Raw genomic sequence first — 24054 nt, forward strand, 5'->3', positions numbered from 1 at the left:
TGTCAATGTAATGTTGCTGCTGTCAATTGTGAGCAGAATATTTACCACTGCATTCAGTCTGAACCCCAGAATTAGCAGGACAGAATTACACAGGTGAAATAAGTTAACAAAAACAGTATACCACAACACTTTTAAACCTTTTTTCTTTAAATTATGATTTTTTTATTGAATATTTAAAACATATAATATACTTGCAGGGAAGCTGCTCAACAACAACATCACATTAGTCATCTAAAAGACTCCCATCCAGAGCGACACACAGAAGCAACCAGGGTCAACGGCCAGCTCAAGGGCACGTCGACAGATGTTCCACAAAGTCAAAAACGGGGACCCGAACCAACGATCCATCAGCCACCGGCCCAAGTTTCCAACCGCCGTCCAAGATCCCCCTCCCCACAGTTACCCAAGAGCTGCCCCTCAACCATCTGAGACCTCCCCCTCCCCGAGAAAATAAGATTTTAAAATAATAATAATTCCACCACCCCTTTCCCAATAACCAGGAAAAAGAACAAAAGAGAAATAAGAGAAAGACAAAGGAAAAACAGAAAACAACAATGCAGAAAACAAAAGACACCAAGGACAACAAAAAATCATAACAAGCAAGGCCAACTGAATATGTTTGAGTGCTTGTATGGCCCTATTTACATGTGTGTGTGTCTGTGTATGTGCACGTGTGTGCATTTAAAGAGTTTTAAAGAACCGCTCTTGTGGTGCCCCAGATCCTAATGAGTTATGTTTTACATGATTCATTTAATCGGGTAACAATTAAACATAGTTAGTTAATTAGATACATAACAGTCTTCAAGATTAATGTTAAAGTCAAATCACGATAACTTATATACGATGGTTTGAGCAGAGTAACAGGTTGGTCCTACTTAAATTCGCTTTTGAAAATACTTTACTTAGGACAGCCAATCAGCCGTACCAGTGATTTTCTGGGAGGTGAGTTTATCGTCTCCACCTCGACTTGAGATTCAAAGTTCAAACCATTTTAAACACGCAGCTTCACACTTTTCTGGTCCCATGTGTTAATTCATAACCCATCATTTATAACTTTTGCACGAAACTGGCGGTTCTGGCAGGCTGGCTTGCTCCATGACGTCACTCCGGGGCGATGTGCAAAGTTATGGAAACAATTCTCTATTATAACTTTTCAAATCACATCCCTCTCTTAATAACAAAAACACGTTCATAATTTTCCATATTACATGCACAACCCATAGTATGGAAACTTCATCCATGTAGTGGGTATACTTTCCAAGTTACAGTATTTCCTTTATAACATTTTTAATGACATCACAAAATAGCATACAAAACGGCATTAGTGTTCTGTAGATCGCCTCTGACCATTCCCCACATTCTACGTTAGAAATATTGTCCAGTATTCGCTTTTGAAAGTGTTAAGAGTTTCAGCGGGAACAAGTCTGTTGAGACAAAGCACATTCCTTTGGTGAATTTTGAGAGCACAGGTCTGGATCTTCTCCCTTGATTTACAACAGGATGTGAGTTGTTAATCCCCACTAGTTCTTTCCTTCCCCCTCTATTGGGGAGAGGGGGACTGATTGAAGTTATTCATTGCTAACCTGATCTAACCGATTTAGATTCTCATGGTCAGTCATAACAAAGACGATGAGTGATCACATGATTTCCACCAATGGAGCCACACACAATTCAACTTAAGCATTAAGGACATCATTTTGTTGACAACCTCGTGGTTTATACTATGTCTACTGTGTGTGAATGATGGAAGAGTCTTACCCCGGATGTAGGTCCATTTCAGTGTGTGTGGTCATTTAGGCCCGCACATCAACCAGTACTGGGACCATTGGAGACTTGGGATGCTTGCTCTCAGAGTGCTGCTTGAACGTTTTCGGGTTTGTATTTACTCTATAAAAGTCAAGTACAAAATGGAGGAAGTTAACCATCTGTGGCTTAGATTGAATTCAAAGTTGACACAAATGATAAACTAAGCAATATGATGCAACAAACTACTACACATATGAAAGACTGTACCACACAGGCCAGTACAATAGCCTACACATAGAGAGTAACCTAAAAGCACATACAGTACCAACCAATACTACTCACCCAACAGACAAGGCAGGTGTGGACCAGTGCTGCCTTGGCTGCAGTCTTCTGGTCCATAGCTACTCTGTGCTTCTTAGCAGCGGCCGCATTGGTATCAGTTAACAAGTTCAACTGTTCCCATAGTACAGAATAATTACTTAAATGGGTGGACAGATCCAGATACAAATAGCAGGACTGTATAAGCTTTTGTTCCAGCCGAGCTCATACCTGATTACAAAACATAGCCTATCGCGGTGATTCATTATTTTGATTATTTACGTCAGGTGTTAGAGCTGGGCTGGGACAAAACCCTTCACAGGACTTCCTGCAATGACTGAAACAGACCAAAGCAGGAGCACAGCGTTCCAGGTTGAAACAGCTGAACTAGTTGAGAGGTGATAAGACTCAGGCACACCCATTGTTTCTGGAATAGAAAAGGTGCAAATAAGTTTTGCAATTTGGTATCAATAACATGACAGTAATTCTACCTAAAAAAAAAAACGAACATGTGAATACCAATTAATTTAAAACCCACCATAGCAGACAGGACTAAATAACATTACATAACCTTGCATACTAGCTATACTAATGATCTGCTTTCCAGAGGGTAACAGCAAACAGATCAACTCCTTCCTGTAGTAAAGTAAGCACACTGTTGACTCAAGAGAGGATGATAATAAGTCCATCTCTGAAACCTCTCAAAAAGCCAGACCAAAATCAGTGGTGTAAAGTACTTCAGTAAAAATACTTAGAAATCTGTACTTTCCTTTACTATTTAACATTTTGACTACTTTTACTTCACAACATTCCTAAATAAAATAATGTACTTTTTACTCCATATATTTTCCCTGACACCCAAAATGACTTGTTACATTTTGAATGCTCATCAAGAGAACATACCTGGTCATCCCTACTTCCTCTGATCTGGGGGACTCACTAAACACATGCTTCATTTGTACATTTTGTTTGAGTGTTGAAGTTTGCCCCTGGCTATCCGTTTAATGCATTTTTTTTATTAATATAAGGAGTTTGAAACTATTTATACTTTTCTAAGTATATTTAAGTAATTACATTTACTCTTGATACTTATGTATATTTAAAACCAAATACCTTTACTGGGTGACTTTCACTTTTACTTGAGTCATTTTCTATTAAGGTATATTTACTTTTACTCAAGTATGACATTTTGGTACTTTTTCCACCACCAACCAAAATAATACAGCAAGCTAGGGCATCTACAAGTCAAGTAGTAATGAAGTAGGTTACCCACCCTTCACCCACAGACACAAAAACATACTCTCAAGAACGCCTAGTGTCACCATCTACGTTATATTGATATGGATTTACTGTCAAAATACACGTCTCTCCACCCTAACAATGGGAGTCATTGTCAACGAAACGCCACAGTGGGCTGTCTCAGCTCCCGCCTATCCTTTCTTTGGATTGGTGGATACATCTCATTAGTGTAATGTTTTTTTGATGAGGGTTGTTGACGTCAACCGCCAGTATTCAATGGAGAGAAATGCTATACTACTAGCCTCATGACATGAAAATGCATAGTCATCTCGATACAACTCTGATATAAAGTATTTTGTCTCACAAAGTACACTATCAGTAGACTCGTAACATCTTAAGCATTACAAAACTTCTATCAGATCAAATAAACCTCACATAGCAAATATATGATGACATATAAAAAATATTCAAAGTGTCTGGGTCTTAATTGCCATCTGCATACACCATCGACATTGGCTGTGTTCGAGAGCATCAAGACCATGATGTAGCATGGGTAAATTGTGACTGAATTTTGTCTTGCTGCTTTTTGTTCTATGTTGCTATGTCTGTATGCTACGTCTTGCTTGTCCTATGTTGCTATGTCTTGCTTGTCCTATGTTGCTCTGTCTGTATGCTATGTATTGCTTGTCCTATGTTGTTATTGTCTATATTGTAATTGTTTTTAATAACCTGCCCGGGGACTACGGTTGAAAATTAGCCGGCTGGCTAAAACCGGCACTTTTACTGAAACGTTGATTAATGTGCACTGTCCCTGTAAAAATAAAATAAACTCAAACCGACTGATCTTCAAATAATATTGAGCAGTTATTTAAGATGCAAGCCAGGTGATTTGTAGATCAGGCAATCTCAACTTGACTTTAAAGTCGGCTGTAATAGAGCTCGCCTGCTTGTAGTCCTAAAACCTGGAAATTAGCTGCCTCTGGTTCATTCAGCAGTCCCTACAGGAAAAATCAATGTGAAGATAATATGCTTTTGGATTAAATGTATATTTTTGTATAAACGCTGAAAATAAGGTATGTGGTAAACGCAGACTTAGAAGATCTTATACATTTTGTCCTATAAGATAATCTTCATCAGATAATGTCACTTTCTGTGAATTTTGAAGAAATTATGTAATAATAAAAATCACATAAAGGCTTCACAATTCATGTTAACTGAATGCTATTATCTCACAGAACAAAACGTATAAGATCTCAAGACAAAGGAGATGATTGTGGACTACTGAAAAAAGAGAATCGAGCACGCCCCATTCTCATCGACGGGGCTGCAGTGGAGCAGGTTGAGAGCTTCAAGTTCCTTGGTGTCCACATTACCAACAAACTAACATGGTCCAAGCACACCAAGACAGTCATGAAGAGGGCACGACTGTCACCCACCTGTCCTTGTTATTGTCTCCAACCCCTGCCAGGTGTCGCTTGTTTTCCCCAGTGTATTCATCCCTGTGTTTCCTGTCTCTCTGTGCCAGTTCGTCTTGTATGTCCAAGTCAACCAGCGTGTTTTTCCTGTGCACCTGCCTTTTGTATTCTCTTTTTGCTAGCCCCCCGGTTCTGACCCGTGCCTGTTTCTGGATTCTGTATCCGCCTTCCTTGACCTCGAGCCTGCCTGCCACTCTGTACCTCCCGGATTCTGAACTGGTTTTGACCTTTTTCCAGTCCACGACCATTCTCTTGAATACCCCTTTTTGGATCTATAAACATCTAAGACTCCAACCATCTGCCTCCTGCGTCTCGCTTTGTGCCCTGATAACAACAACAAATGATTTCTCCTCAGGAGACTGAAAAGATTTGGCATGGATCCTCAGCAGGACCATCGAGAGCATGGTTGCATCACTGCCTGGTATGGCAACTGCTTGGCCTCCGACCACAAGTCACTACAGAGGGTAGTGTGAACGGCGCAGTACATCACTAGGACCAAGCCTCCTGCCATCCAGGACCTATATACCAGGCGGTGTCAGAGGAAGGCCCTAAAAATTGTCAAAGACTCCAGCCACCCTAGTTATAGACTGTTCTCTCTGCTACCGCATGGCAAGCAGTACCGGAGCGCCAAGTCTGGGTCCAAGAGGTTTCTAAACTGCTTTTACCCCCAAGCCATAAGACTCCTGAACACCTAATCAAATGGCTACACGGACTATCTGCATTGTTGGTTAGGGGCTCATAAGTATTTCACTCTAAGGTCTACCTGTTGTATTCGGCGCATGTGACTAATACAATTTGATTTGAAACCTGTGTTAACCTCAGACATCATTTTCGTGTTTATTCCAAAACCCATTTTTTTTCACCATTCATTTTCCACATAGGGATGGCTGAACCAAAGATGGTTTAGTATAAAGATATGTAGAAACTGCTTCTCCAATATAAATACCTATTCACGCTTGTAGGCTATGTCATGGCGATGTTGGCTTGCTAAGCTCATACACCCGATAACGTGTTTCTGCGCAACGGTCGTATCGCGCCAAACTGCGCATGTGCAGGCCGTCAATTCAAAGGCACTCTTCTATATGAAGTTGTTCTTGCCGAAAATTAAAACTTGTTCGTTTGTCACATTCACGAGGTGGGAGTAATAACATGTTCAGCTAATTAAGGCAAAAGCTCGAAACTATGTTGTGCCTTTACATTTCAAGAAAATTAACAACTAAGGAAGGATTTTCCACTTCACTCATTCCCTAAACCCCGGTCTGCCGAGTCTTCCTCGCTAGAGTTCCCGAATGTGGCTGAACAAACCAGAGGTAAATCACTACAACAACGATTTTTTTATTTTATAACTAACCCAAGATAGACCACAGCCTGACGTTTCAAATTGAAACAAATGAGTCATAGTGGGCAGAACAAGCAGAGAGGGGTGCAGAGCCATGCACGAGCTAGCGAGATTACTCACTGCCTGACCATTTCATTTTCTTACAGCTCACATTGCTAAACCACGCCCCTAAATAGGATATTAGGTCGGTCAGGTAGTGACAAATTAACAATTAAAATCAATAAATCGCGTGTCCAAAATTACTTGTCATTTGAAATTATGTGTTGACACAACAACGGCAAATCTAATTATACTGGGGTTATGAAACTGGCTCCATGACGTTTCATTCCGGAGGAGGGTACCATTTTGTCTCTATTGTTTCCAACCGTATTTCAAAGATTGTTATGAATAAACCAAGACAGACCACAGCCTGTCGTTTCAAACGGGAACAAATTAGTCATAGTGAGAAGAACAAGCAAGGAGGTGGGGACGATCTAGAGATCCTATTGGCGCGTTGGGTGCTTCACATTTATACATCCGGTAAAATATCTTCCTCCTTGTTCTATTTGTGATAGAACTTGACAGTTTGTAGTCACAGATAGAACAAGGAGACAGATATTTCACCAGATGTATGAGTGTGAAGCATCCGGTTGGCGTTTCCACTCCCTACCAAATATGATGAGAGGAAGCCCAGTGACCGGCAGTTGGAGAAGATGAATTTTGGCCGACAATTATGCTAATTTTCTCACCGAAGAAACATTTAATCTCAATACAGTTTTATGTGCCCAAAACTAAAATATGTTACGAACAGAGTGGACTAGGTTTAGTAGATTTGACCCTTTGCCAAAGTTTATTTTTTTAAATGCCGTTGTTTAGAAGGAGTGCAAGGGCGAAGTGAGTTACGGAAATATGCAAACACATGCTAGAACACGCCAATAGGATCGCTCTTTGTGAGACCAATCGAAAACGAGAGGGGCGGGATAAATCTAACGCCGCTGTTTGCTGTCGGGGAAACTGAGTTTTGGGGTTGTGCAGAATTTTGCCGGGCGGGAACTCCCGCCATTTTTTCAACCCAGGTGATAACCTCTTGGATATTTCTATTAAGTTGTTACAACCCTTTACTATTATTGTAACAACTTCAACTTTCAAGGACGGAAACTGCGAGTAAAAAAAAAATCGCTCCATTAGAAGAGGCCTAGTCTTTGGAGAACGGAGAGAGCGCGCCAGATCCCCTGACGGGAACCTCCGCTGTTGCCGCGAGTTGGAGAATCCTGTCAGCTCGCCTCTCCATCCTCCTTTGGGACCTAGCTAGCATAAGTTTATCTGTATAGCCTACCCGAAGAGTCCATTATCAGTTCACACTTTTAAACAGCTGTTTTTGACAAGTTCGTGTTGATAAACAATGACACAACTACCGGCGAACAGAACAAGGATGCGATTTGACTGCTAGCAAGAAGTGCTGTGTTATTGTTTTGCAACGAGGATTTAGCCGACTGGCTAGCTAGCTTGCTACACGTTGAATGCTCCTGAAATATTTTTGGATACTTGACTACATGCTAAGGCCATATTGTGATATTTTGCGTAGTTTTGTACTAGGAGTTTTATTTGTAAAGACGTCATCGCTGCCGTTTCGTACTCAGGATGGCACCACTGCTGGGCCGGAAACCCTACCCGCTGGTTAAGCCGCTAGCCGAGCCGCCAGGCCCAGAGGAGGAGGTCTACATCATCGAACACACCAAGGAGGCCTTCAGGAACAAAGAGTATCCTTTCACATTATGGCAACGCCGACTCAGTTCGCCAGCTAGCTGACTATCAAAGCACAACCATTATGTACACTAATTGCGACTTCGCCTTTTGTCAGTGTTTTAACATGTTATTCACCTTCTGATGTTTAATAACTAAATACTGTAGAATGTTGTCTTTGTCGTAATATGAGCACACAGTGTTATTTCGTAGCCAAAGTTGTGCTCTCTTTTCAAAACTAGCTAACTAGACAAACAGTAGCTAAGTTAACTACTACTAGATTTATTTGAGAATAGTACTATCCAGCAATCTATCGAGTTGATTTATGCCTAACTGGTTTGGGTAATTCCCAAGATCTGTTTAAGTTTGTTATGGCGCGTTTGTTAGCATAGCTAGCTAACTTTACAGAGTAGATTGAAGAGCAGCTAACTACAGACAGACAACGTCACAGATTACATCACGTCGGTTCTGACACTAGCTCATCAAATCGGTCTGATTTGACATGCAGATAAAATTGGCATGTTTGACTTGTCGTCATAACCGTTGTATTTACAACATGTAAGAAAAAGCAAATGTGTTTGTGCCATGAACCACTTTCCAATCAAGTGCAGCCGGTGTAGGCTGCCTGGCATGCCCGATTGATATTAAACATGTAACGTTATCGTTCAGGTTGCTCAACCTGCGTTGTTTTGAAGTCCCCTAGCCCTACTACCAATAGTTACAGAAGTATTTTGGTGCCCCACGTGAGTTCGAGATAATGTATTGCTCCAGGAGGCTGCATAACTTACTAGGCCATCATCACCACTTTTTGTGTTTCTAGTCTAAAGGTACAGTACACTAACTTAATTTGATAAGCAGCTAATTGAGCCGCCTGTAAGCAAACCCTAACACTACTATCCCAATGTACACCATCATCAACCCAAATGTTTGTGCTCTGCATTTTGTCAGTAAGTGTAATATAATGGGTGACGTGTGTACTGCTTAACATCTAGCTAGCCTATAGCCATTGGGGTTATAGATGCCGAAGTCATGATGATATCGGGACATGACTTAACACATTGCTTAGCCTCTACAGACAGGAACACTGTTAGATTTAGTTTCAGCTGGAGCACAGTGTTTCTGGGTATTACCCTGCACATACATACATGCATACATACATACATACATACATACATACATACATACATACATACATACATACATGGATGGTGTGGGATGTCTCTCACACTCACTTTTAATTATTGCGATCAATTGCTGCTAACATGATTAATTAATTATAAATCAGGGGTCTCTGGGTTTACCGTAGAGCTAACTGAGTCAAGTGACTAAGCGGATATTCCTATCCTAGTACTCATACTATGATCATTTGAAGGGAATATGTGTTGTTATCCTGATGAAATGGCTACAGAGAGTATGAGGCGCGCTTGCAGAGGTACGCCGAACGCATCTGGACATGCAAGAGTACCGGCAGCAACCAGCTCACACACAAGGAGGCCTGGGAGGAGGAGCAAGAAGTCACTGAACTGTGAGTAACAAGCAAGTCTAGCTTGAGTGACATTACACAGAAATGCTCTGTTTCAAAATAAATATAAATTGTTATTCTATACAGAGGCTAAAAAGATCTGTAGCACACACTGTTCACTGTCTCCCGTTGAAGGTCACATGATTCACAGCTGTGTTATTGGACTTTCCCCGTGCGCCTCCTTCCTTTCTATTTGCATGACGTATGGATTGAGTCATCCTTGAATCCAATGATGGGGAGAATGTCTTTATTTTATTTAATGAAAAGAGAGTGCAAAATAAGTGTGTGGCCTGGTCCAGAAAGCACCCGTAGCACTTCACACCCCCTAGCACTTGTGTCCATCTGAAGGGATTGGATTAGGGAATGTTTTTACACAAGGTCTAGATTCTGTCGTTTGATAAGTTTCAGGACAGTGTGTCCAGGTTGGCTGCTGTGGCATTGAGTGCTGCACTGTGGGAGGGAAAGAAAGTTGGGTTCCGTTTGTTCACAAATGACCTCAGCGCAGTGCCACAGCCAGGCTGTGCTCCACCAGCACCCTCGGCGCAAGCCATGCAGGATCAGCAACCGTATTTAAAGATGTCTATTTATACTATGCAGGGAAGCCTGGGTTTGAATCTGCTTCCCCTGCTGGAGAAGTGTTTGTGTACAGGTAGGATAGGCATGGGTGGTCCCAGCATTCCGTTTGTTTGAATGTGCACCAATAAATCCAAATCAATTAGCATAAGAAGACTGTTTATTGCTGCCAATTTCAATCGAGTGTTCGATAAGTGAGATGTTTGACATGAGTGTTTTATGTCCAGGCTTCAGGAGGAATACCCACTATGGTTCGAGAAGCCTGTCCTGGAGATGGTCCATCACAACACGGTCTCCCTGGACAAGCTGGTGGACCAGGCCTGGGTGGAGATCCTCACCAAGTACGCCGTAGACGAAGAGTGTGACTTTCTGGTGAGGTTGTCTTTATTTTGGTCGAATGCTGTGAATATTTGTTTTCATGTGGTGAGATGGTATTCTATGAAGGTAGAATAAATACTTTTCATGGAAAATATGTTGATTAAAAAAATAAAATACATTTTATTTTTTACACGTAATTAATCAGATTTTTTTTTTTGCCCCCCTTCCCAAATAATTTTTGGGGTCTTTAGGTGGGGAAGGAAAAGAGTTTGCGGGTTAAGGTCGTGAAGATACACCCCCTTGAAGGGAACGCTGAGGGGGAGACGTCGGAGAAGAAGCTAGAGGGAGCCTGCGACTCTCCTTCCAGCGACAAGGAGAATGCCAGCCAGGAGAACCAGAAGAAGGAACAACAGCTGACCAGAGAGGAGAGCCCCAGGGAGACCAGGGAAAGCAGGAGAGAGAGCCTCAGTGAGTACAACACGTTTGGGTCATGTTGTGCTAGAAATTATATTATTCGATTTTGGGTAACCTGCACCAAAATCCACAACATAGTTTAAATTAAATTGGGAGCCTTAACGTTAAGAAACATTCCTAACAGCTAAAACAATGTCCCTACAACATTCTTATGACAGTGCACTTATCACAAAACATATTATTTTCTGTGTTATAGCCTTAACCAGACAATATGCTATAAAAGCTTGGGGAACATTTTTTAAAGGTAGACTCAGCGATATGAAGTGAATGCAGAAAGGAAACAACATAGTGGGTCAACTTATGCAACAACTAAGAGCGTTGAAGTGCAAGAATACTTCTCTGCTGTTTTGGTGCCTTGGCTACCACGCTGTTAACCGTGTGAATCAAGCCCATGTGCAGTGACTGTCAGGGCAACATGCTGCATGGTGCTCATCTCTATCCTAGCCTATTCATTGATAGGCCCTGTATTATGGAAGTTGCGAGGCATTGTAAGCCAAGAAATTGTGATCTACAGCATTCCATTGCGAGAGACAGCTTTTGGTTGCCGGTAGATGGGCATAGTAGATGGTTCTGACTCTGTCAGCCTGGTGCCTGACCTGCCTATACTGTGCCCCTACCCTCTGTCTCCTCCGTTCCAAAAATACTGAGTCTTAGGAGTCAATTCCTAGCGGAATCTAATCTTGACACTGCGAAATGCGAGTGAGCTTGCAAGGAATCGTAGTTAAGTTGGAAAAAATGGCAGAGAGAGGCAAGCGACGGCAGTGAAGTCCTCTATGGCAATACTTTGAGAAGTTAAATGAGAAGGAAATGTTAACTTTGCGAGATAGAATTGAGGTACAGGTGCAATGTTTAACCATCTGAAAGGGATGCACAGTGAGACCCAAACCATTGCTGGCAGCAGCATAGCTTCATTGTGAAATGTATGATCTTTTTGTGGTTGTAAACTGAAAACCGCAGAAATAAATGTAAATGTCAGTTTAAACAATGTGTCAAACTCGTTCCATGGAGGGCCGTGTCTGGGGGTTTTCGCTCCTCCCTTGTACTTGATTGATGAATTAAGATCACTAATTAGTAAGGAACTCCCCTCACCTGGTTGTCTAGGTCTTAATTGAAACCAAAAACCAGCAGACATTAGGCCGGAGGGGGAATGTACGCCCCCCTTTTTCTTCTCCCCAATTTCGTGGTATCCAATTGGTAGTTAGTCGTGTCCCATCGCTGCAACTCCAGTACGGACTCGGGAGAGGTGAAGGTCAAGAGCTGTGCGTCCTCCGAAACACGACCCAGCCAAGCCGCACTGCTTCTTGACACAATGCCCTCTTAACCCGGAAGCCAGCTGCACCAACGTGTCGGAGGAAACACCGTGTCAGCTTACAGGTGCCGAGCCAGCCACAGGAGTTGATAGAGTGTGATGGGACAAGGAAATCTCAGCCTGCCAAACTCTCTCCTAACCCAGACAACGCTGGGGAATTGAGCTGCCTCATGGGTCTCCCAGCCACGGCCAGCTGTGACACAGTCTGGAATCAAACCCGGGTCTGTAGTGACGCCTCAAGGTCTAAGTGCCTTAGACCACTGCGCCACTCGGGAGGCCCCCTCAAATTGATTTTAACAAAATATTGGTCCTCTAAAAAATACGGCCCTGCGTTGAATTTCAAAATCCTGACGTGGCCCTCGAGCCAAAAGGTTTGCCCACCCCTGCTTTAGGCCCTCCATGGAATGAGTTTGACACCCATTAATATTATTTTTAATGTCACATCCCTATAACACAGCACGTGGAGCTTTAAGACATGTGGGCTAGTTCAGAGACGGCTGTTTTCACATATTAAAGAGATTTGATGTCTATTGGACAAACCTGGATGATTCTTTTTTTTAATTCAAATGTACATGTAAAAATAGCATAGGATCCACACAGGCCTGATCTGTTGACATGTGTTAAAATATACTGTGTGCTTGTTTGCCATTAGGTGATCGAGCACGGCGCTCCCCCAGGAAAACTCCCACCGCTATGAAGGAGGAAAAGAAGAGATGGGTGATGCCAAAGTTCCTTCCACACAAGTATGACGTGAAGCTGATCAGCGAGGACAAGGTTGGTGTCCTCTCCACTGTTTTAAAATGTCTATTGTTCACCTCCGACCATCAAGTGCACGTTTTATGTAACTGGGTCGTGTTCATTGGTTACAAAATGGATTTAAACAGAAAGAGGCTGCCTGAACTTGTTGAATAAGAGACACATTTTAGTTTTTCGTTACCAAATTGATTTAAAACATTTTCCATTGCATACTCTAATGAACACAACACTTGCGTCTTATGTAATTTATATAAATGTTTAAACCCTACACCAACAGGTCATCAGTGATGTCCCAGTGGACAGCCTCTTCCGGACTGAGCGCCCTCCGACCAAGGAGATCATGCGCTACTTCATCCGCCACTATGCACTCCGGCTTGGGATGGGAGAGACGGCCCCCTGGGTGGTGGAGGATGAACTGGTGAAGAAGTTCAACCTGCCCAGCAAATTCAGCGACTTCCTCCTGGATCCACACAAGGTAAACCTGGATTTATATGGTGTTTTGTACTTTTGTTTGTTTGTCCAAAAACCTCCACATATACTCCTGTTGGTGTAGGAGTGCTGGATTATGTGATGAAGGATGAACATGTAGATAGAATACAACAGTAAGACAAAACGGGGAAAAAATATTGCCTTTCAGAAAGTATTCATACCCCGTGAATTATTCCACTTTTTGTTCTTACAGCCTGAATTCAAAATAATAATAAAAATATCATCTGTCTACACACAATACTCCATAATGACAGTGAAAACATGTTTTTACAAAATGTTGCTAATTTATTGAAAATGAAATACAGAAATATATCTCATTTAAATTACTATTCACACCCCTGAGTCAATACTTTGTAGAAACACCTTTGGCAGTGATTACAGCTGTGAGTCTCTATATAACTATTTCACACCTGGATTGTGCAACATTTGCATTCTTTTTTTTGTTTTTTTGTTGTTGAATTTGACCCCCTTTTTCTCCCCCATTTCGTGGTATCCAATTGTTAGTAGCTACAACTCCCGTACGGGCTCGGGAGAGACGAAGGTTGAAAGTCATGCGTCCTCCGATACACAACCCAACCAAGCCGCACTGCTTCTTAACACGCCGCTTCAATGTGTCGGAGGAAACACCGTGCACCTGGCAACCTTGGTTAGCGTGCACTGTGCCCGGCCTGCCACAGGAGTCACGACCGGGAGGTCCGTGGGGCGACGCACAATTGGCCTAGAGTCGTCCGGGTTAGGGAGGGCTTGGCCGGTAGGGATATCCTTGTCTCATGGGCGTGGATGAGACAAGGATATCCCTACCGGCCAAGCCCTCCCTAACCCGGACGACTCTAGGCCAATTGTGCGTCGCCCCACGGACCTCCCGGTCGTGGCCGGTTACGACGGAGCCTGGGCGCGAACCCAGAGTCTCTGGTGGCACAGCCCTTAACCACTGCGCCACCCGGGAGGCCACCAACATTTGCATTCTAATATAATATCTTCAAGCTCTGTCAAATTGGTTGTTGATCATTGCTATTCAACTATTTCCAGGTCTTGCCATAGATTTGAAGTAGATTAAGTCAAATTAAGTGATTGTCTTCCCGAAAGGTGAATTAATCTCCCAGTGTCTGGTGGAAAGCAGACTGAACCAGATATTCCTCTAGAATTTTGCCCGTGCTTAGGTCCATTTTCTTTGCTTTTTCAGAAAAAAAAGAAAAAAAATACACAGCATGATGCAGCCTCTACTATGCTTTAAAATATAAAGAGTGGTACTCAGCAATGTGTTGTGTTGGATTTGCCCTGAACAGAACACTTTGGATTCAGGAAAAAATGTGAATTGCTTTGCCACATTTTTACTTCAGTGCCTTGTTGCAAACATTGTTGCTAACAGGATGCCTGTTTTGGAGTATTTGTATTTTTGCAAAGGCTTCCTTTTCACTCTTGTCAATTAGGTTAGTATTGTGCAGTAACTACAATGTTCTTGATCCATCCTCAGTTTTCTCCTATCACAGTCATTCAACTCTGTAACTGTTTCAAAGTCCCCATTGTTTGGCCTTATGGTGACATCCCTAACCGGTTTCCTTCCTCTTCGGCAACTGAGTTTGGAAAGATGCCTCTCTCTTTGTAGTGATTGGATGTATTGATACACCATCCAAAGTGTGAATTTAATAACTTCACCATGCTCAAAGGGGTATTCATTGTCTGCTTTTTCTTTTACCCATCTACCAATAGATGCCCTTCTTTGTGAGGATTTTGAAAAACTCCCTGGTCTTGGTGGTTTAATCTGTTTGAAATTCACTGCTTGACTGAGGGATCTTAAAATTATCTGAATGTGTTGGGTACAGGGATGAGGCGGTCATTAAAATAAATAATCAACACCATTATTGCACACAGTGTGTCCATGCGATTTAAGTCGAGCAGTGTGAATACTTTCTGAAGGCATTGTATGCATGTTTTTATGAAACATTTTGTTTTTAATTATGTGACTAATAGTTTTTTGTTTTGCCTTCTAGTTTTTCGCAGAGAATCCAGTCTCAACCAAGCGCAGGAGCCTGAGCTCAACAGAGGGCAAACCCAGTAAGAAGCTGAAGACCTCGAACACCCCGGGAGGAGTGAATTCAGGGAACGAGAAGAAAAAGGATTCTCTTGGCATGCCCCTGAGCCCCACGATCTGGGGCCACATGCAGGTTTGTCAAATTTTATACATGCTGATGTAATCTGATTTGCAGATATTTTTGCTGGATTTGTGGTTTTATAAAGAATCTTAGTTCACCTGGAATATGACTGTTGGTAGATAAACACAGGGTTTGTTTTCATTATTTGACCATTGAGAATTTAAATGTTCAGTAGAATTTGCAGATTTAGTCTGTTGCTTTGGATTGAATCAATAATGCATCCATTTATATTGTAGATGAAAATGAATGGCTCGCCTCTGAAGGTAAAGAATTCTGGAACCCCCAAGAAAAGAGATGGTGGGGCCTCTGTCCTCTCCTCTCCAAAATCCAGCAAAAAACCCAGGGATAAGAAATCTGCTGCTGGCAAAAAGACCCCCGGCAAGAGTGGTCAGAAGATATCCTCCAAAAAGGATGAAAAGGGTGGAGGTGCCAAGAAGCCCAAGATGAAGCAGATGACCCTGTTGGACTTGGCCAAGAACCCTCTCTCCGCTGGAAGCCCCAAGAAGAGAGCCCGGAGCACTGGCCCAGGGACCCCCAAACTGGGCAAGCCCCTCCACCCCATGGCCCTGCATCTGCTGCGCTACTACAAGGAGCACAAGGGCAAGGAGGACAAGAGGAACGCCATGTCCTGTCTCATATCCAAGGCAGCCAAGGCCCTCTCGCCTGAGGACCGGGGCCGGCTTCCAGAGGAGCTCCGAGACCTGGTCCTGAAGCGCTGGGAGCTGCTGGAGCAGAAGAAGAAATGGGCGGCCATGAGCGAGGGGGAGAAGCAGGATGTGATGAGGAAGAGGCGTGAGGAGATCAGGGAGAAACTCCGGGAGAAGACCAAGGAGCGGCGGGAGAAGGAGCTGCAGGTGCGCCGTGAGCAGCAGCGCCGCTATGAGGACCTGGAGATTGAGGGCGGCAAGGCACTTCCTGTCTTCAAGCTGGTTGACATGCCAGAGGGCCTGCCCAACTCCCTGTTCGGAGACGTGGCCATGGTAGCGGACTTCCTCAACTGCTACGCGGGCCTGCTGATGCCCGATGACCAGTACCCGGTGACGGCAGTGGCCCTGATGGAGGCTCTGGCCGGGGAGAAGGCAGGTTTCCTATACCTGAACCGTGTACTGGTGGTGCTGCTGCAGACCCTGCTGCAGGATGAGCTGGCTGAGGGCTACAGTGAGCTGGACATGCCCCTGTCGGAGATCCCCCTCACCCTCCACTCTGTCTCGGAGCTGGTGCGCCTGTGCCTGCGGCCGTGTGACGCCCACGGCGATGACTCTGGCCAGGGCTCTGGGGGTGATGACTGGGGCCCCCTAGGGGGATTCGACCAGGTGGTAAGCGGTGAGTTCCTCGAGCAGCTGGAGGCGGTGGAGGTGTTTGAGCTGACGTCGACGGAGAAGGCCAGCCTGCTGGTAGCACTGTGTCACCGCATCCTCATGACCTACTCGGTGGAGGACCACGTGGACTCCATGCAGCAGCGCTCGGCCGAGCTGTGGAAGGAGAGGTTGGCCTCGCTCAAGGAGGTCAACGACCGCAAGCGGGCTGAGAAGCAGCGGCGTAAGGAACAAGCCGAGGTCAAAGGTGAGGAGGCTGCCAGTGGCGACACGCCATCTGCCACCGCCGGCGACACGCCATCAGCCACCGCCAAGGTGGAGAAAAAGAAAGAGGGAAGCGCTAAGAAAGAGGTGAAGAAGGTGAAAGCAGAGCCAGTGGCTGCGGAGCCGGTGGCCTCCGAGTCGGAAGACATGATCAGTACGGTGAAGAGTAGGAGGCTGATGTCCATCCAGGCCAAGAAGGAAAAGGAGGAGCAGGACAAACAGAACAAGGGTAAGGACAGCTGAGAGTATTGTAGGTCATTAGACTGGGCCATTTTTCCTGTTCAGGTCACATGGTAAGGAAATACTCCTATCACTAGTTATAGAAAAATATTAAACATGTAAACAGCAAACATGTCGTCCCCCATGAATGATGCAGCGCTTCCCATGAGCCAATCAGTGTAATTTTGTAAATGCCAGATCTCCATGGCAAGACGCATCATTCGCTCACTTTTAGTCAAAATCGGGACATTGGTGTTTGAGATCTCGTGGGTTAGCTAGACTCATCCCTGAGCATGTGTGCCAAATATCATCACTCTGAGTCAAACAGTTTAAGAGAGCTAAAAGTGTCTGTTATATCGCCACCATGTTGTCGATATGAATGTTCTTGCATATGTTATGTCTTGACGGTGTTTGTAACATGTGTATCAAATATTGTTATAATATGAATGTCTTTTGACTGATTTATATGCATTTGTATCAGACAACGTGAAAGTTTATTGGTCATTAGTCTTGAAAATACTGCGTTGAGACCTTTGTCCATAGATGCCACATCAAGTTTTGTGTAGATCGGTCAGTTGGTGCCAGAAGAATAGCGTTTAGTGTTAGTGTTTTTCGCAAATTCAAAATGGCGGAGTCCCTGAGGCCCCTAAGTCAAACAGGGTGAGGCGCTTGACCTTTCAAATGTATCATTTTCAATCTCTTGTTACAGCGCCAACATCTGACCAATCAGTGTCATTTTGTAAATGCCAGAAATGCCATTTCATCAAAAATGGGGCCAATAGGGTCTGAGGTCGCGTGTGACTAACGTACTAACAGACGGAGACCGATCCAAAGTCCTCTCCCCGATTTTTGTTGTGGAGGACAATTAGAAAAGATGAGATGACTGTGGTTGAATTTGAGCCAAACAATGCTGAGTCCGTGGTTGCATAGGTGATTTATGCAATGGGAATGCTCTGTTATGTGCCTATTTAAAACAAAGCGTCTTTTTTGTTTGTTGTCACCGGCTCCAATAATTCAGTTTCTCTCCCCTCAGAGCGCATGGAGAAGGAGGCGGAGGAGGAACGTGTCCGCAAGCAGAAGGCTGCAGCAGAGAGGGCCTTCCAGGACGGCATCGCCAAAGCCAAACTGGTGCTGAGAAGAATCCCACTGGGAACTGATCGAAACCATAACAGGTCAGCACGCACACTTCAATGATGCACAACCGGTTCAGGTGTTTCATTTACAGTTTACTCTTGATACATGCACATCACTTATATGGTATAGTGCACGCATCCTCAATGGTCCCAAGACTTTGGATATATTAGGAATCAACAACTATGTCAAATGTAAACTAAATTAATGTCACGGTTGGTTTATATTACCGTCGGTATTGACCTTCCAGCTCTTTGTGTCTGTGTTAGGTACTGGCTGTTTTCTGATGTGGTGCCTGGCCTGTACATAGAGAAGGGCTGGGTGCATGAGAGCATTGACTATAGCTACACCCTCACCCTGGAAGAGGCTACAGCCGAGCCTGAAGACGAGGAGGAGACTAACGGTGAGTTATTACACTGTCATCACATCTGAGAGTCTGCAAACCATAAGCTGTACTGTGTTTAGTGCCTCATGTCCCAGAAGCGTAAAATAATATAATTAATAAATATAGCTGTGAGCAGCAATGACATATTATAGATGATTTTGAGCATTAGCGTTACATATGCAAAGAAGAAGTTGCTTATAGTTTCCTTGTTTTAGATATCAATACCAAATTCGGTGTGGTTTTTCTTTGGGATGTCAATTAGAAACAATGCTGAGTCCGTGGTTGCATAGGTGATTTATGCAATGGGAATGCTCTGTTATGTGCCTATTTAAAATAGCAACGACGAGTTTCAAGTTAATAGTCCACTGTGGGGTGGATTTACAGTGGTTTAAATGGACACAACATCTGATTTGGCAAGAACTCATCTTTTGATCAATCCCTTTGCTTTTTTAAAATGTAGGTCAGACTTGAACCATGGGCTTACATGTCATATGGTTCATGAAGATTTTAAAAGTATTTTTAGCATATTCGTGTATGGGCTAATATGCATCTTGGTGTAGTGTAAACTCTTTAGGGGCTATTGTGATGAGTCAAGACATTTTGAGTAAATCTGACTTTTAGTCCATGATTATTCTGAGCATTAGCGTTACAGGGCGGCAGGGTAGCCTAGTGGTAGGAGCGTTAGACTAGTAACCGAAAGGCTGCATGTTCAAATCCCCGAGCTGACAAGGTACAAGTCTGTCGTTCTGCCCCTGAACGAGGCAGTTAACCCACTGCTCCTAGGCCGTCATTGAAAATATGAATGTGTTCTTAACTGACTTGATATGTTAAATAAAGGTAATAAAAAAATTAAAAAACATAGTCAAAGTGAATTGTTAATAGTTTCCTTATTTATTTATTTGCCTATCAACTTGAAACTTTGGTATTGATAAGCCATTGTGGAGTGGATTTACAAAGGATTTTAATGGACATGTAAAATCTTCTTTCCTTATTTATCTCTTAACCTCGGGGTTCCTAAACTTTTTGGCCAACTACCCCATTTTGATATCTGAAAATGTTTTGCGACTCCAACCACGTGGGGGGAAATGTATGTAATTATTAACAGCCAATGTTTATGGCAGTCAACTCACCGTCACATACTTTTAACGTGCTATGACGGTCAATTGCAAATGAGTCTGACATAAGACACATTATCTCACCACCACTAATGATGTGCTTGATGCATGTCGCATCGGAGCGTCTGAAAACCATGGGGTGTAGTCGACAGTGTGCATCTCTGCTCTCAAATCCAACCTGGGAACATTTTTGGTTTTAATGCAGATGAGAGCACCTAACCCAGCTTTACATGAGTTTGATGGTGCTTCAATACAACTGGGAACTCAGGAAAAACATGAGGTCAAATCATGATGTCGGTGATCTTTACATCAGCAAGTCTGAGTTCTAGAAAGAGGCCCGACTTCCCGAGTTGTATGACTGTTCAAGCTCTTATTCATTTTATATTTCATGTTTCCAGTTCTCTTGAACACTCTAAAATTGGAGATTTCTGAGTTCCCAGTTGTTTTCAACATTGCATTAATGCTCGGAGGGAGACTGCAGGGTATTCCCTTTGTGACGAACCAAAACACTTGCAGGCTTGTGTTCAGTTTCCCATATATGTCTGTTACATAAGCAAGGAGACATTTTTCTTTTCATTACACAAAGTCTCTTTGTTTTTAAATATCCATTGTGAAAGACAACAGTTCCTCTCTCAAAATGAAACATCTTAAAACATTCCATCTTGGTAACCACCAAGCCTTGGTGTGAAATAGAACATTGTCATGCTCTGATCCCATACCTCCACATAGTTTGCAAACAGGCGGTTGTGGTTTGATGTAGTTTAGAATCGAAGTTACCTTCCGCAGTAAATCTCGGAGTTTTGTGCTGCCAGTTGCATATATCATACAGTGCAGAAGGACTCATAACTAGAGTGCAGAGGCCTGCCCGCCATCTCTTAAGATAATTTATTTAGGCACGGTTACGTATTTTATCAAATAAAAATCAACATATAAACAAGAATCAGAATAACACTTTAGAGCGTCTGTTTGCATCGCGTGCGAGACGAGTGGTCCGTTGCTCAAGGAACGAGAGACAGTCAGACATTACAGTAGCACGTAGGCCTATATACAGTGCCTTCGGAAAGTATTCCGACCCCTTGACCTTTTCCGCATCTTCTTAGGTTACAGCCTTAATCTAAAATGTATCAAATTGTTATTTTTCCACATCAATCTGCACACAATACCCCATAATGACAAAGCAGAAATATCACACTTAAGTATTCAGACCCTTTACTCAGTACTTTGTTGAAGCACCTTTCATAGTGATTACAGCCTCAAGTTTTCTTGTGAATGCCACTACAAGCTTGGCACACCTGTATTTCTCCCATTCTTGTTTACAGATCCTCTCAAGCTCTGTCAGGTTGGATGGGGAGCTCTTTTCACTTCTCCAGAGATGTTCGATTAGGTTCAAGTCCAGGTTCTGGCTGGGCCACTCAAGAACATTCAGAGACTCCTGTGTTGTCTTTGCTGTGTGCTTAGGGCCGTTGTCCTCTTGGAAGGTGAACCTTCGCCCCAGTTTGAGGTCCTGAGCGCTCTAGAGCAGAATTGATCCTTTTCATAAATTTTTGCTCCGTTCATCTTTGCCTCGATCCTGACTAGTCTCTCAGTCCCTGCCGCTGAAAAACTATGCTTCACCGTAGGGATAGTGCCAGGTTTCCTCCAGAAGTGACACTTTGCATTCAGGAGAATCTTGTTTCTCATGGTCATAGTCTTTAGGTGCCTTTTGGCAAACTCCAAGCATGCTGTCATAAGCTTTTTATTGAGGTGTGGCTTCTGTCTGGCCACTCTACTATAAAGTCCTGATTTGGTGGAGTGCTGCACAGATGGTTGTCCTTCTGGAAGGTTCTCCCTTCTCCACAGAGGAACTCTAGCTCTCTGTCTGTGACCATTTGGGTTCTTGGTCACCTCCCTGAACAAGTCCCTTCTCTCCTGATTGCTCAGTTTGGCTGGGCAGCCAAATCTAGGAAGAGTCTTGGTGGTTCCAAATTTCTTCCATTTAAGAATAATGAAGGCCACTGTGTTCTTGGGGACCTTCAATGCTGCAGAATTGTTTTTGTAACCTTCCCCAGACCTGTGCCTCGACAATCCTGTCTCGGCACTCTACGGCCAATTCCTTCGCCCTCATGGCTTGGGTTTTGCTCTGACATGCACTGTCAACTGTTGGACAGTTCCATAGACAGGTCTGTGCCTTTCCAAATCATGTCCAATCAATTGAATTTACAGCAGGTGGACTCTAATCAAGTTGATCATCTCAAGGATGATCAATTGAAACAAGATTCACCTGAGCTCAATTTAGAGTCTCAAAGCAAAGGGCCTGATTACTTACGTAAATAAGGTATTTCAGTTTTATTTTTAATAAAGTAGCAAAAATGTCTAAACCTGTTTTCACTTTGTCATAATGGGGTATTGTGTGTAGACTGCTGAGTTTTAAAATAAATAAATGCAAATAAAACATTTAGAATACGGTTGTAATGTAATAATGTGGCGAGTCAAGGGGTCTGAATACTTTCCGAAGGCACTGTATAGCCTATAAAATATGATAAAGAACAATCAAATAGCTAGGTAGCCAATTAAAAACATGTCTTTTGAACTTTTTAGCTATTATTATCATATGTTGTCGGCATGTCCCAAAAAACTTTACATCGACACTTGTGAATAAGGCCATGCAAAGTTGATTCATTTAAAACAGTTGTTTTTTACAACAAGCGTTTCACTTCACCATTGTATTCATTTAGATTTGGTTCAATCGGGATCAGTCGAATGTGAATTGGAAACAGTAATATTAGATGTAGCCTTTCTTTAGGATTCAAAACTTTTGTAGATATTTCCAGTTGATTTAGGCATCAAATGTATGGGACATTGCATCTCAATAGATTCTAGTCAGCCTGCAAAGTCAACACTAAGATAAGATAAATATGACTAAACTAAAAAGGTACATTTTACTGATGAAAATTTGTGGGCTTGCTTCAGCTTAATAAAAAGATTTGTAGCCTACCATGGCCATTTTGATCTGCTGTATTAAATGAGTGGATTATTTCAAAAGGCGTAACTTATTTGGTTGTAATGTCGCAATGTTATACAGGACAGCTAGTCGGTGTGTAGGCTGTTATTCCAGCCCCCCTCTGTTTGAGCAGGGCTTGATCAAAAGCCTGCACATCCAGTAGCTTTCCATGCTGAGTGTTGACCACGTTTTTTATACAGCTGCCTAACTGGTATTCTACTTTTGTTGGGGGTTAAGTGCCTTTCACAACGACAGGAGATGGTACTTGGGATCAGAGAGTAGCCTCTGTGTCAATGCCACATTAAGCATACTTTTGTTACATGCACATATAGAGACGTCGCTAACGGTTGGTCATGGATATTTGGTTAAAAGTCATGAAATTCTATCTGTCAATGTGTATGAACCCTGAAGTTAAGAGGCCTGATTTTTCTTTCCCCAAATTTCCAAAATGGAGGAAAATCAAACCTGACGGGATTTATGGGCCCTTGAGGCAACAGTGCCACCTATAGGCCAATCAGTGGCATTCTTTTAGACTAAATGACTCATGGTCCTGTAGTTTCTGTGTGCTTAGAAACGTTACCAATCTAGCTGTGAGTTATTTGACCATGTCCCAGAAAATTATTTGAATTCAGAGGATAACAATGTTTCACAGCTTTGCTGTGGATCCCTCAATGTAGTTGTAGTAGATGATCTTGTAGTAGTTGCAGTGTTAAACCTGGGTCATATACATTAGGGCACACTGTAGAAAAACTAGAAAAATAAGCTATTCCTATTGGTCAAGTTTGGTTTGTGCCTACTGAACACGAACCTATTCTGTTGCTGGTCCTGCAGATGTTGAGGACAGTGGCAGTCTAGATGGTGCTTTGAGTGAGGGAGCCCACCAGGGGGCGCCAGCCGCCATCTGCATCGAGACCACCACTCCCAACCAGGGACAGAACCTCTGGTAAGAAACTCACTGGCAGAGATGGTCATTGGTTGACTTGATAACTAAAAAGATTTTTATCTTTCAATAACAATGTTGAAACGATACTTACACCAGAGAGCAGGTTATTATATTTGTTCTAGGGCATACTATGTGATTACACCTAGCTTGTGTTGTGTTGAAGGTTTGTGTGTGATGCTCCACGGGACCTCGATGACCTGGTGGAGAGCCTCCATGCACAGGGTGTGAGAGAAAGCGAGCTGAAGACCAAGCTGCAAGTCAGGTGAGG

At 43.1% G+C, this 24054-nt stretch overlaps 1 protein-coding gene and 1 long non-coding RNA gene across 4 annotated transcripts in view; one reads left to right on the forward strand and one right to left on the reverse strand.

The window, feature by feature from the left end:
• Positions 1 to 148: 148 nt before the first annotated feature.
• LOC109905584 (uncharacterized) lies at positions 149 to 2492 on the reverse strand. Its single transcript, XR_002257288.2, has 3 exons — positions 2089 to 2492; positions 1759 to 1887; positions 149 to 1424 (listed from the first exon to the last, which is right to left on the reverse strand). It is a non-coding gene; the product is annotated as an uncharacterized LOC109905584 (long non-coding RNA).
• Positions 2493 to 5975: 3483 nt separating this feature from the next.
• Positions 5976 to 24054, forward strand: part of LOC109905572 (tyrosine-protein kinase BAZ1B) — a 28483-nt gene continuing 10404 nt past the window's right edge. Inside the window, exons 1-13 of one of the 3 annotated variants that reach the window (XM_020503014.2) lie at positions 5976 to 6088; positions 7737 to 7856; positions 9248 to 9364; positions 10162 to 10306; positions 10504 to 10720; positions 12688 to 12809; positions 13069 to 13266; positions 15272 to 15445; positions 15670 to 17242; positions 18266 to 18404; positions 18633 to 18766; positions 23675 to 23786; positions 23950 to 24048. In XM_020503014.2, coding sequence (XP_020358603.1) covers positions 7738 to 7856; positions 9248 to 9364; positions 10162 to 10306; positions 10504 to 10720; positions 12688 to 12809; positions 13069 to 13266; positions 15272 to 15445; positions 15670 to 17242; positions 18266 to 18404; positions 18633 to 18766; positions 23675 to 23786; positions 23950 to 24048 — 3149 coding nt within the window. In that variant the 5' untranslated portion in view covers positions 5976 to 6088; position 7737. Of the gene's footprint in view, positions 6089 to 7045; positions 7857 to 9247; positions 9365 to 10161; positions 10307 to 10503; positions 10721 to 12687; positions 12810 to 13068; positions 13267 to 15271; positions 15446 to 15669; positions 17243 to 18265; positions 18405 to 18632; positions 18767 to 23674; positions 23787 to 23949; positions 24049 to 24054 lie in introns of those variants that run through there. The other 2 variants (XM_020503013.2, XM_020503012.2) reach the window with 2 other exon arrangements.

Source organism: Oncorhynchus kisutch, linkage group LG15, assembly GCF_002021735.2.
Source record: "Oncorhynchus kisutch isolate 150728-3 linkage group LG15, Okis_V2, whole genome shotgun sequence".
Taxonomy (NCBI): Eukaryota; Metazoa; Chordata; class Actinopteri; order Salmoniformes; family Salmonidae; genus Oncorhynchus; species Oncorhynchus kisutch.